The sequence below is a fragment of the Capra hircus genome, chromosome 6 (genome assembly GCF_001704415.2).
Source record: "Capra hircus breed San Clemente chromosome 6, ASM170441v1, whole genome shotgun sequence".
Classification (NCBI taxonomy): domain Eukaryota; kingdom Metazoa; phylum Chordata; class Mammalia; order Artiodactyla; family Bovidae; genus Capra; species Capra hircus.
This window is the reverse complement of record NC_030813.1, coordinates 57,183,337-57,196,239: the sequence shown is the minus strand read 5'-3', so window position 1 is coordinate 57,196,239 and position 12,903 is coordinate 57,183,337. Positions and strand designations below refer to the sequence as shown.

General features: G+C 46.5%; 1 protein-coding gene across 1 annotated transcript in view; it reads right to left on the bottom strand.

The window, feature by feature from the left end:
* The window catches only part of LOC108636265 (NACHT and WD repeat domain-containing protein 2-like), a 123,368-nt gene extending 110,924 nt beyond the window's left edge, over positions 1–12,444 (bottom strand). The window contains exon 1 of the mRNA XM_018049917.1: positions 10,082–12,444. Coding sequence (XP_017905406.1) covers positions 10,082–10,232 — 151 coding nt within the window. The 5' untranslated portion in view covers positions 10,233–12,444. The remainder of the gene's footprint in view (positions 1–10,081) is intronic.

Genomic DNA, 12,903 nt, shown 5'->3' with positions numbered 1-12,903 from the left:
ATCGGTGTGAGATCTGGAGGGCTAGGGAAGCCAAGAGGTTCTTCTGTCACCAGCTGTGGTGGCTGACACGCAGGTTCAGCAGATAAGGGTACTTGTAGAAACCAGCCAGCTACCCAGTCGCCAGCGGTGTAGACTGGCAGCGGCTTCTACATTCTCCCGTCCTCTGGGTGACAGCTTTGGCAATGTGAACTGAATGTCCAATAGTGCCCCTGACTTTCACGTCTCTGACCCTTACAACTGTGTTTTTGGGGAAACATCTAGTTCCTGAACATATCTGGAATGGTCTTCATTTTTACTGCTGAGTTCTGATGCCTTGGCAGATGGCATTCCTTAAGGGCAGGAGATGCCTTGTTCCTCCTGGCACCTCCATACCCACACGGCGTCTGGATCACGGCAGAAACTTAAAGAGAATAATAGCAAATAATGCTTAACAAGTGTCCAGCACTGTTCTAAGTGCTTTACATCTATTAGCGTATTTCAACTACTCAATAACCCTCTTAGGCAGAGTTCTCTTTCAGAGATTATGAAACTGAGAACAAAGAGGTGAAACAACGTGCTTAATAAATCACTTCATTAAATGGTGGATTGAGGAAGAGTAAATCCCAGCTAGTCCGGCTCTCAAGTCTGTTATTGCTGCTTAGACCTAAGTCATGTCCAACTTTTGTGACCCCATGGACTGTAGCCCGCAAGGCTCCTACTCCATGGGAATTCCAAGGCAAGAATACTGGAGTGGATTGCCATTTCCACCTCCTAAGGATCTTCCCAGCCCAGGGATTGAACCCCCATCTCCTACTTGGCAGGTGGATTCTTTACAACTAAGCCACCTGTAGTCTCTCCTGCCTGAAAAATGTTTGCTGAAGGACTGGAAGATTCAACTATTAAAATTTTAGAACTCATTTATTATAAACATCCTGAGTACATTTATTGTGAAACAGCAGTTAGCAATATTCTCATTTAAGACTTAATTTTGAAAGATGTTTCAGCCTATCAAAAGCATGTATGTGTGTGTATATATATATATATATATACACTTCTTGCTGCGCCTAACTGTATTTTTTCCAATAACTCATAAAACAATGAAAAAAAATCAGGGAGCTTGGAAATTAGCATTGTAGGAAAGGAAAGAACCATGGTAAAGAATATTCATAAGTTTCTTGTGGCCTTCTTGAAGCATATCTTTCTGCTTCTTGTCTGAGAGCACAAGCTAAGGTCAATGGCCACTGGCTGCAGCAACTGTAGGGAATAGATCTCTTGTTATTGTGACTTCTGCCAACTGGAGAATAAAGTTTCCTACATAAAATTCCAAAGGAATGGGGAAGAGGGCTCTGCGGCGAAGAACCCACCTGCCGATACAGAGACATGGGTTCGATTCCTGGTCCTGGAAGAGTCCGCATGCCCTGGAGCAACTAAGCCCTGGCACCAGAACTACTGAAATGCACCATGAATGAGCCCAGGTGTTGCAAGTGCTGAAGCCCAAACACCCTGGAGCCCATGCTCTGCAAAAAAAGACGCCACCGCCATGAGGGGCCCGCACGTCACAGCTAGAGAGGAGTCCCTACTCACCCCAGCTAGAGAAAAGGCCGGGCAGCAACGAAGACCCAGCACAGCCAAAAATAAATAAATAAAATTACTTTTTAAAAAGAACTGGAGAAGAGAGTCAGGAAAGATGCAAAGACAAGTCAAGTAAAAAACCCAAGTGGGAGTGGGCTCAGGATCTTATCATTAACATTGTGTACAACCTTCAAAGACGACCAGTGCACATCTCTGTGTGTGTGTGGGAGTGGGGGGATGAACAAAAAAAAAGCACTAGAGATAGCTTTGCCTCCACTCCAGATGTCTCTTGACACACAGAGGGATCCACTAGTAGCCCTGAATAGGGCTGGCATTTATCCCTCAGGGGAGAAGTGCCTTTATCTGATGGCTGCATTTGGAAGGAAAATTTGGGCACAAATAACCCAGCCCCCTCTTTCTCTCTTGTAAGTAAACCTGTCATTCTCAGCTCCTCCATGTCATACATTTTAAGGGGTCAGCTCTGTTCATGGTGGGGGAGGGGAGAGTCTGGTCTTTGTCCATCACTATAGTGACTTACTTAGTCTGAACAGTTCAGAGGCTCAGTACTGGGAAACCCACTTTCCTGAAGTTAAAAGCTATATTTCCCAATAAGATATACAACCCTTATTTGAAATGACAAAATCCCCCAAGAATCGAAAACAAAATTTTCCTTAATTCATTTGGCAGCAAAACCTGAAGTGACCTGACTCCTGGTGGCAAAACCCAACCTTAACGAATATGAAGCCACTTATAGTCCTTATTACCCCTCTTAAAGCTTTGCGTCCAATATAGTAGCCAATAGTCACACAAGTCTAGTCAAATTTTAAGTCAGTTACTATGAAACGACATTAAAAATTCAGATTCTTAGTCATACTAGCCAAGTTTCAAAAGCTCAATAGCCATATGTAACTAGCGCTCTCACATACGATAATACAGATAAAGACCCTCAACACTGCAGAAAGTTCTACGGTACAGCACTTAGTCATGTTTTCTTATAAACACATTCATATCTGGTTATAGGATATTAGTAACAACAACATATATACCATTTTTGCCCTAAATAAAAAAAACGTGGAACCGTAAAATCACATCTGGCTCAAAGGATCACAGATAAGGAGTATTGGCCTGCTTCAGCTTTTATTAGTAACAAAGACAATTTTTTGGTTTTTCTTCAGCTTTACATTTTATGTATTATTGACTAAAGGGCTGTGTCCCCCAAAGTTCACATGTTGAAGTCCTAACCCCCAATATAATGATATTTTGGGGTGAAGCCTTTGAGAGATAATTACATGAGGTCATAAGATGGGATTCTTAGCGTTAGGAGACATAAAAGTTCTCTTTCTACCATATGAGGATGAGGCACACATGGAGAGAGAGAGCCACAAGCCAAGGGACGCCAAGGATTGGCATGAAAGCAGAAAGAGGCAGAGAAAGGCTCTTCCCCAGAGCTTTCCCGTGGGAGCATAGCTCTGCTAACAGCTTGATTTCAGGCTCCAGACTTCAGAATCCTAAGACTGTAGACTTGTGTTATTTAAAGCACAGTCTGCCATAATTTGTTATGGCAACCCTAGGAAATTAAGAGAGTGCTGGCATCAACAAGTGATGTGCTGCTGTAACAAAATAGCTAAGAAAGAGAAGCAACTGTGGAATAGGGTAGAGGCTAGAAGAGTTGTGAGGTGTGCACCAGAAAAAGCCAAGAATGCCATTATGGGCTGATAAAGGGGACTCTGGTGAGAGCTCAGAAAAAGGAGAGTTGGAGTGACAGCTATTCAAAGAACACATAAATAATCATCACCAAACTATGGATGACAAAGCCCTTCAAAGGCCTTCTTGGGAAGAGACAGAAATAGGAACATGTTTTGGGCAATGGAGGAAAAGTGATTGTTACAAAGTAGCAAAGAACTTGGCTGAACAGCATTCTAGTGTTTTATGGAAGACAGAAAGTTCAGTTCAGTTCAGTTCAGTCGCTCAGTCGTGTCAGACTATTTGCGACCCCATGAACCGCAGCATGCCAGGCCTCCCTGTCCATTACCAACTCCTGGAGTTCACTCAGACTCACGTCCATTGAGTAGGTGATGCCATCCAGCCGTCTCATCCTTGGTCGTCCCCTTCTCCTCCTGTCCCCAATCCCTCCCAGCATCAGAGTCTTTTCCAATGAGTCAACTCTTCGCATGAGGTGGCCAAAGTACTGGAGCTTCAGCTTTAGCATCATTCCTTCCAAAGAAATCCCAGGGCTGATCTCCTTCAGAATGGACTGGTTGGATCTCCTTGCAGTCCAAGGGACTCTCAAGAGTCTTCTCCAACACCACAGTTCAAAAGCATCAATTCTTCGGCGCTCTGCCTTCTTCACAGTCCAACTCTCACATCCATACATGACCACAGGAAAAACCAGAGCCTTGATTAGACGGACCTTAGTCGGCAAAGTAATGTCTCTGCTTTTCAATATGCTATCTAGGTTGGTCATAACATTCCTTCCAAGGAATAAGCGTCTTTTAATTTCATGGCTGCAATCTCCATCTGCAGTGATTTAGGAGCCCAAAAAAATAAAGTCAGCCACTGTTTTCACTGTTTTCCTATTTCCCATGAAGTGATGGGACCAGATGTCATGATCTTCATTTTCTGAATGTTGAGCTTTAAGCCAGCTTTTTCACTGTCCTCTTTCACTTTCATCAAGAGGCTTTTTAGTTCTTCTTTGCTTTCTGCCATAAGGGTTGTGTCATCTGCATATCTGAGGTTATTGATATTTCTCCCGGCAATCTTGATTCCAGCTTGTGTTTCTTCCAGTCCAGCATTTCTCATGATGTACTCTGCATAGAAGTTAAATACACAGGGTGACAATATACAGCCTTGACGTACTCCTTTTCCTATTTGGAACCAGTCTGTTGTTCCATGTCCAGTTCTAACTGTTGCTTCCTGACCTGCATACAGATTTCTCAAGAGGCAGGTCAGGTGATCTGGTATTCCTATCTCTTTCAGAATATTCCACAGTTTATTGTAATCCCCACAGTCAAAGGCTTTGGCATAGTCAATAAAGCGAAATAGATGCTTCTCTGGAACTCTCTTGCTTTTTCCATGATCCAGCGGATGTTGGCAATTTGATCTCTGGTTCCTCTGCCTTTTCTAAAACCAGCTTGAACATCTGGAAGTTCACAGTTCATGTATTGCTAAAGCCTGCTTGGAGAATTTTGAGTATTACTTTACTAGCATGTGAGATGAGTGCAATTGTGCTGTAGTTTGAGCCTTCAATGGCATTGCCTTTCTTTGGAATTGGAATGAAAACTGACCTCTTCCAGTCCTGTGGCCACTGCTGAATTTTCCAAATTTATTGGCATATTGAGCACAGCACTTTCACAGTATCATCATTCAGGATTTGAAATAGCTCAACTGGAATTCCATCACCTCCACTAGCTTTGTTCGTAGTGATGCTTTCTAAGGCTCACTTGACTTCATATTCCAGGATGTCTGGCTCTAGGTTGAGTGATCACACCATCATGATTATCTTGGTCATGAAGATCTTTTTTGTACAGTTCTTCTGTGTGTTCTTGCCACCTCTTCTTAATATCTTCTGCTTCTGTTAGGTCCATACCATTTCTGTCCTTTATCGAGTCCATCTTTGCATGAAATGTTCCCTTGGTATCTCTAATTTTCTTGAAGAGATCTCTGGTCTTTCCCATTCTGTTGTTTTCCTCTATTTCTTTGCATTGATCATTGAAGAAGGCTTTCTTATCTCTTCTTGCTATTCTTTGGAACTCTGCATTCAGATGCTTATATCTTTCCTTTTCTCCTTTGCTTTTCGCCTCTCTTCTTTTCACAGCTATTTGTAAGGCCTCCCCAGACAGCCATTTTGCTTTTTTTGCATTTCCTTTCCATGGGGATGGTCTTGATCCCTGTCTCCTGTACCATGTCACGAACCTCATTCCATAGTTCCTCAGGCACTCTATCTATCAGATCTAGTCCCTTAAATCTATTTCTCACTTCCACTGTACAATCATAAGGGATTTGATTTAGGTCATACCTGAATGGTCTAGTGGTTTTCCCTACTTTCTTCTATTTCAGTCTGAATTTGGTAATAAGGGGTTCATGATCTGAGCCACAGTCAGCTCCTGGTCTTGTTTTTGTTGACTGTATAGAGCTTCTCCATTTTTGGCTGCAAAGAATATAATCAATCTGATTTCAGTGTTGACCATCTGGTGATGTCCATGTGTAGAGTCTTCTCTTGTGTTTTGTGGAAGACAGAAACTAGAACCAATGAAACAGATAATTAGCTAGGGGGGTTTTTAAGAAAGTTTTGCAGGAGAACCTTGGTTTGTTTATAGTAAAATGAGAAAGAGAGATGAACTGAGGTACTAATTTTATTAAGTAAAAGGGAATCAGAACTTGATCTTGAAAGCTCTCAGCCTATCCATATTGCAAAAATTATGTGGAGGTATGCTCTGAAAAGAACAGTAAGGGTGTGGTCACACAACCATTTGGTAAAGAAATGAGGATGGGTGTGAACCATGGGCCCCTCCCCCGGCAGAAGCAAGGCCAGTGTGAACTGGTGGGGACAGGATGACAGAAAGGAAGGCTGTCAGACCTACAGGACTGGACCACAGGGCTCCTGCCTGTGAACATGTGTTATTCTTCAAGACAGAGGAAGAATGACCCCAAAGATTCAGAGAGCATCAAGGCTGCTTCCTTGGTTTCAAAGCTGAGAGATGGCATCACTTGGAGTTCAATAGGAGAGGTGGCCTCTGCCTAAAGCCTTGGGGGCAGGGCCTCCTGGGACTTTGGTGGGTGACTCCTTCCTTGCAAAGACATAAGAGGAGAGACAAACACTCTAGTGGGTCCAGAAGGCAAAGCATCAATCCAAAATGGAATATTCTAGAGCCGCAAGACCTAATGGTATTTGCCTTGCTGGGTTTTGGACTTGCATGGAACCCTTCATCCCTTCTTTCCTATTGCTCTAGTTTCTCCCTTCTGGAATGAGAAACTATATCCTACACCTGGCCCCTCATTGTATGTTTGGAAGCACATAACTCATCTAACAGCCTCACAGCTAGAGGGGAGTTTTGTTTCAGGATGAAGCCTATCTGGAGTCTCACCCACGAATCATTTGGATGAGACTTTGGGCTTTAGAGTTAATGCTACTGTTTGTAGCTTTGGGATGGAATAATGTACTTGGCGTGCAGAGAGGACATGAGTTTGAGGGATCAGGGGCAAAGCAGTATGACTTGAATGTTTGTCCCCAGCCCTCCCCCCCGTTCATATGGTGAAGCCCTGACCCCCAATGTGATACCTGGAAGTGAGGCCTTTGGGAGGTAATCAGGTTTAGCTCAGATCATGAAAGTGGGGTCCCCAATATGAGATTAATGTCCTTGTATGAAAAGGAGCCTCGGGTAAGACTTGAAGCAGAGAAGAGGCGTATTATTTAACAGGCCTCTCAAATTTCAATCATAGGGAGAGAACTGTGAAGGCTCCTCTCCTCCACATATTCATGGACAATTCAATCCAGAATAATCACACTGGAGAATTTTTATGTGTTTTAGAACCACTGTTCCAAGGAGGTATAAGTGCCATTCTGGCAGAGAGACAGTGACTAAGTGACTAGAAAAATTCCAAGGATTAATAAAGATGTCACAGATGGGACAGCTACATTGGTGGGAGGTGGGACTAGATGAGATCCAAAACCCATCCACGTAGGAGAATTGGGGACAGTTACAGCCTCCCTCATGCTGGTTCTTATCCAGTGTCTATCATACGGTGAGAACAAGTCAGATGTAGATATACTTCCGAACAGGAATATGTCCATTAGAATTCAAAAAATCTTGAAATTTCCTTAAATGCTTGTAAAGCTACCTTTTCACAGGGGTACAGTGGGTCAGGGCAACCATGGTCCCTTCCTGCTATTCAGCTTCTTGGGGCTGTCAGGCTTCAAAAGGAAGACCAGAATTACTGACTATAGCCAGCTGATTTTCTTGTCCATATAAGTGTAGATATTTATAGAAACTGGACGTGAATCTAGGCTGGGCCAAAGAGTATCCTGCAGGCTCCAGCTTATTTCACTCTGCTAGTTTAAACCAGTGCCTTTGTTTTCTCATCTGTAAAATAGGAAGAACACCCTCTTGTCCACCATCCTTTGATGGTGTTTGAGAGCAAAACCTTAATGAGCCAATCTATGTTCTAAAGACATGTATTATTTTAAGTACTGATAGGGAAATGCCATACAAGCCTTGTAAAGCAATCAAAGGGAGACCCTTGCTGGATTCTTAAAAGTACTGCTATGAGCTCACAGAGAGGCTTTTATTCAGAGCATAAATTGGATTTCCGCTGGTAAAGGAAAGCATGAGATAATATTCTCTGTCTTAATTTGACAGTGGAGAGGCTCCTGAGTATTGGCCAACAATCTAATATTGGATCACACCAAAACACAACCATTTGCTTCCTGAGTCATATCCATAAAGATCTTGCAGTAAAGTGTTGTCTCGGACAGAGCATTTATGGAGATTGCAAAGCCTCATGTTCAGGCTCTAAAAACATACCCATCTCCATCTTTTCTATTTAATATACCCTGGGCTCTCCTTTTGAGATAAAACTTGAAGTCCTGCCCCTATTGCAATTTCTCAGGGTAAGATTCACATTTCTGGTCTTGTAAGATAAGTGTGCAAGTTGCCCAGCTCAGTGACCAGTAGGCAAGATCCACCCCTCCCTCTTATTTGCTGTCCTAAGATTAATACACGCTAAAGCTTCTATTTCAAGAAACCTCAGAATTAACAGAATCATGCGTACAGGCTTAAGAAAAATAGCATTAATGCTGAATATTAATTTGATATTAATCTTACATGATAAAAATTCACTATCACTGATGTTTTAGAACTTTTTTAACAAATTTAAAGGTAAACTACTGATGACATTAACAGACTTTCATTGTACTTTAAAAACAACTTGTTTAAAGAAAAATGTTACTTAGTTGGTTTTACATCAGCACATTTGAACTTGTCTCATGAGTGGTTTTTTTTTTAGCTCAGGAAAATGAGAATTTCTCGAAAACTTTAAAATGGTTTTAGCCATATTTTTAAAAACAACACCGAAACACTTGAGTTGCAGATTTTCTTAGGTCCTGCAACAGGTTGCACAGCTCCACAGTTTTCTTTTTCCAGATTTAAGTAAAAAACCCTGTAAGACATATTTCAAATGACAAGCATTTTAAACAATGTACTGCAGCTTCCCTAAAGCCACCTTAATTATTGAGTTCCATGAAACACAGCTGTAAGCTGATAAACGACCATTCACACCCTCTCTGAAAAGTGCACAGCATTTCGAATACTCATCGCTGTGCGTTATCTATATGATTCTTTTCCCAATCCTCTTTTCATAATTCGTACTTCACCCGAAATTGCTGCTAGTGTTTTTTGAAACAACTTTTTTTGAAAGACATTTTTTATTGGTCCTCTGAATGCTTTTCACAAGCAACCAGAGCCTTGGGCTTTCACAAATGATGATTCTATCCAATGACTGAATAACTTTTTTTTCCCCTCTCTTTACTTTGTCAGACCCAAGGCTTGATAGAGTGCAGCAAAAGTAAGTTTCCGATAACAAACGTCTATTTAAGTCTTCTATAATCTCATTTTAGGGTCAAACATTTTTTTCTAGAAAAGAGCAAGTTACAGTTTTGTCCGGCCCAAGTCAAATGCATTCTACCTTTTCTTCACTTACTGAGAATAAAAGTTAACATTTAGGACTGAGAACAGAAAGGCAGAGGATGAGCAGGAGCGAGAAACTACGCAGGGCTCAGTCGCTGTGATTTGTGAATGTACTAAATCAACAAGTTTTCATTTAACAGCTACCAGGTGCCCAGCCCTTAGCAGGAACACGACTGAGAAGGCCAAGTTCTAGACCGGGACGATCCAGCCCAAGACCCAACCACAGCGATGAGCTCATCCTGAACGCTCCACCTTGAAGCCAGCGCCGGGCCGAGCGCCAGCCTGCTTTCGGGACCGCACAGCACATTTCCCCAAGATCTCCACAGCTCTTGGGTTCGCAAGGGTCTCCTCTGACCCTCAAGACCCAAGGCACCACTAGTACACCGGCCGGAGGCGAGGCTCCGAGAATCCCAGGCTTCCACTTCGCCTCGGCCTGAACAAGTGGCCAAGGAGGGAGCCCCCGCTCAGGAATCTATCGCGGGGCCGAGAAAATTTATTTGCGTTTATAACCTCGGAGAAGAAACCGCTGAAGGAAGGAAAAACGAGATGGGGGTGGGGTGGCAGGATGAAGCTTCCAGAAGCGCCTGTTAATGTCTCCGATATTTCTTAGACCGACCGGCAGAAATAATGCAGGGGGCGAGAAATGGACGTCCTAGGCAAAGTCAGCAGGCAGAAGAAATGAGCCAGGGAAGGAGAAAAGTGATTCGAATGAAATTCCCACGCGCGCAGGGCAGCCTCGGTGCGGTCGAGAGGCAGGGAGCGCGGGGGACAGCCGGTGCACCCGCCGGTGCCCTGGCACCTTCTCGGCTCCCGCCGCGCAGACGGACAAGAGCAAGCGAGGGACATACCTTCGGGGTTGGCGCTGATGAAGACCCGGACGCTACGGCCGGCTGGCACGAGGTGAGAAGGCAGGGCGGTGAGGTTCCCGGAGAAAGCCGCCCGCCGGAGCGCAGAGTCCCGGGGACAGGGCAGCTTGGTGCCCGCGCCGGCCGGCCACATCGCCCTTAGGGAGGAACAGATGCCGACGCCTGCTCTCGGGTTACTGCCCGCGGCTCCGCGGAACGGCTAGGTGGATTCCCGCAGGCGGCGCCGCTCAGAGCCGCTCGGAACCCGAGGGGCCGCGGGAGAGCTCCGTGGCGCACACCACCGGCCGGCGGAGAGCGGCCATATGGACCCTCCGGCCCCTCTCGCCGCCGCCTCCGGCCCCTCCGGGCGTTCGCCTTCGCTCGCTGCCCCGGCTTAGCGCAGTAGCAGGAGGGAGCTGGAGGTCAGCGTGGCGGCGGCTACGCGCGCGGCGCCCCTTTGCGCCGGGAAGCGCCCGCGCCGGTCGCCGAGCCCGCGGCCATCTCCCCGCCCGCGCCCGTTGCGGGAGGAGGGGGCGGACAACGCGGCCGGGATGCAGCCGGCAAGTAGAGCGAACCAAACTTTATCTACAAAAGGCGTCTGGAGTTTACCGCCAGCCGCCTCCAGCGGGGCGCAGGAATATCCCGCGACTTAATTAAACGGCTGCCGGGGCGCCGCGGTCTCGGGCTGCTAAGGATCTCCGGGCTTCTCTGAAGGCGAGCCCGGGCGCTCCTAGATGCCTGCTCAGTGGAGGACGAGAAATTAGCTCGGGGTTTTTGCTACTCCTCCTCTAACTCTACTAAAGGTCAAACAAGCTCTGAGCATCTTCAAAAACGCACGCGTGCTGGCGTCTGCGCGTTTTTGCCTAAGTGCTGGGAATTCCGCCTCAAAGTTAGACGCACAGCGGAGCCCGGACCCCCAGGGTCCTAACCACCAAAACTCGGGACCGTCTGGGGTGTCCTGGAGGGAGTATCACCGTCGTTCTTTTTCTTGGCGCAGGTGGCAGCATCCTGCCGGTCCGCTCGCTCCCCTCGCGCAGCAGAGCGGGGGTTCTTATAGCAAAGCAGCGCTGCTCACGTGCTCCTCGCCGCGTGGTCACGGAACCCTTCCTCGAGCTGATCTCGGAGGGGAGTCCTCCCGAGGTCTCTAAGGCTCCAGGGGGGTCCTTCCTGCCCCCGACCTGGCGCATTCCCGGGCCATTCCGCCAGAGCCGAGGCTCCGGGACCCGGAAGGGAGGCTGGATGCCGGGAGTCCCGCGCGGCCTGGTGAGCGCCTGGGCACCGCAGGCTAGTCGGACTCCGGGGAGCGCCTCCCAGCGCAACGTCCCGCAAAGTGCAGGTGGCCGCAGATTGGCGCCAGGTGCGAGAGATCGGAGTTGACATAGGGCAGCTTTTCCAAGTTCGTGCAGTGCGTGAGTTGGCTTTACCTGAAGCGGATCTAACACGGCCAGAGCGGTTGCGGGGCTGTAAACCAGGGGTCGGGGCGTGAGGTGGACAGTGCAGGGGTTGACAAGGGATGCAAAGGGACTGAACCTGAAATTGCCATCTCTGGGCCACACTCCACTGCACCTTCAAAATACTGCAAATCCCAGGGCACGCAGGAAGTGGGATTGTGAGGTGGGGTAAGGGAGGAGGGTGTTCTGGAACCTTAACTGGAGTTTGGTCTCCAAACCCCTGATGCTGAGTTTTAAGGCAGGAACAACTGTGTTTTAGAAAGGAAGAACAGCTTTTCCAAATCTTGGAGATTGTGGAGGGGGCGGGTGGGCACGGGGTGAAGACAGTCTCAGCTGCCAGCTTTAGCCTCTGGCCTGGGGCTTCTGCTGTAGGCAGCTCCTGGCGTGCACTTCTTCTGGCCCCTGCTGGTGGCAGTGAAGTCCTAAGCACCGCTGCCTTTTGTTAACCCCCACCGCAGCACCAACACACACTTTCGGGGTAACCATTTTGAAGAATTGGGTCTCTAGGTTTTTAAGGCTGCCTATTCAGTACTGAGAACCTGAGGGCAGGTAACAGTTCTTACTTTGTAATAATTTGATGAAACCAATAAAGAGACCTTGAACATGCCTACGTATTCATTCAACTGATTTCCATTTAGCAGTTTATCTCCTTCCTTTCTCCAGCCTCATTACTCCCAGGTGGGGACATTCTCCAGCAGGAAGGGGAACTGTCTGAAAGCTCTCCTGATGTCCCAGGAGGTTTGGACTGGGCTCTCTGGAAGAGGTTATGAATATACAGTGTCTATTACAGTATCATTCTTTATGAATATATAGTATTTGTTGCTGGAGAAAGGAGCCAGGACCACTTCATGCCACGTCTCAATGTTGTTTTATGGTGCAGAGTTGCCAGATTGTCAAGGACCTGCCTGCCTCCCTTTCTTTCTCCCCCCCCCCCATTTTGTGGTTTCTCTCTTCAAAATCAAATTAGCGTTTGTGTCTTCTGACCTTTGTTTCAGATCTCAGAGTATTTCATTTTCATAGGATGACTTTGAGATTTTTGGCAGCCTCTGTAACCTAATTAACTGTTCTGGACAGGCCGAAGTTTTAGCATCTGCCAGTGTCGCTGCAGACCAAGGAGGCAGAGGAGAGAATTTAACAGTATCTATGGGGCCAAGCTTCAGAAAGCTCCCAGCACAGTACAGCCAGCTTTGCATTAGGTAGAGCAGGCTGCTGTCTTGGGTAATCCGGGAGGTTTCTACATGAGGATACAGGACCTCCCCGCCACATACACACAGACAGGCACACCCATTTACTTCTTCCATCCTGTCTCTTGCTAATGTCGGGTGGCCTAAAACGAGAGAGTCATTCATTAGCATGCAGATGGCATAAGGGAAG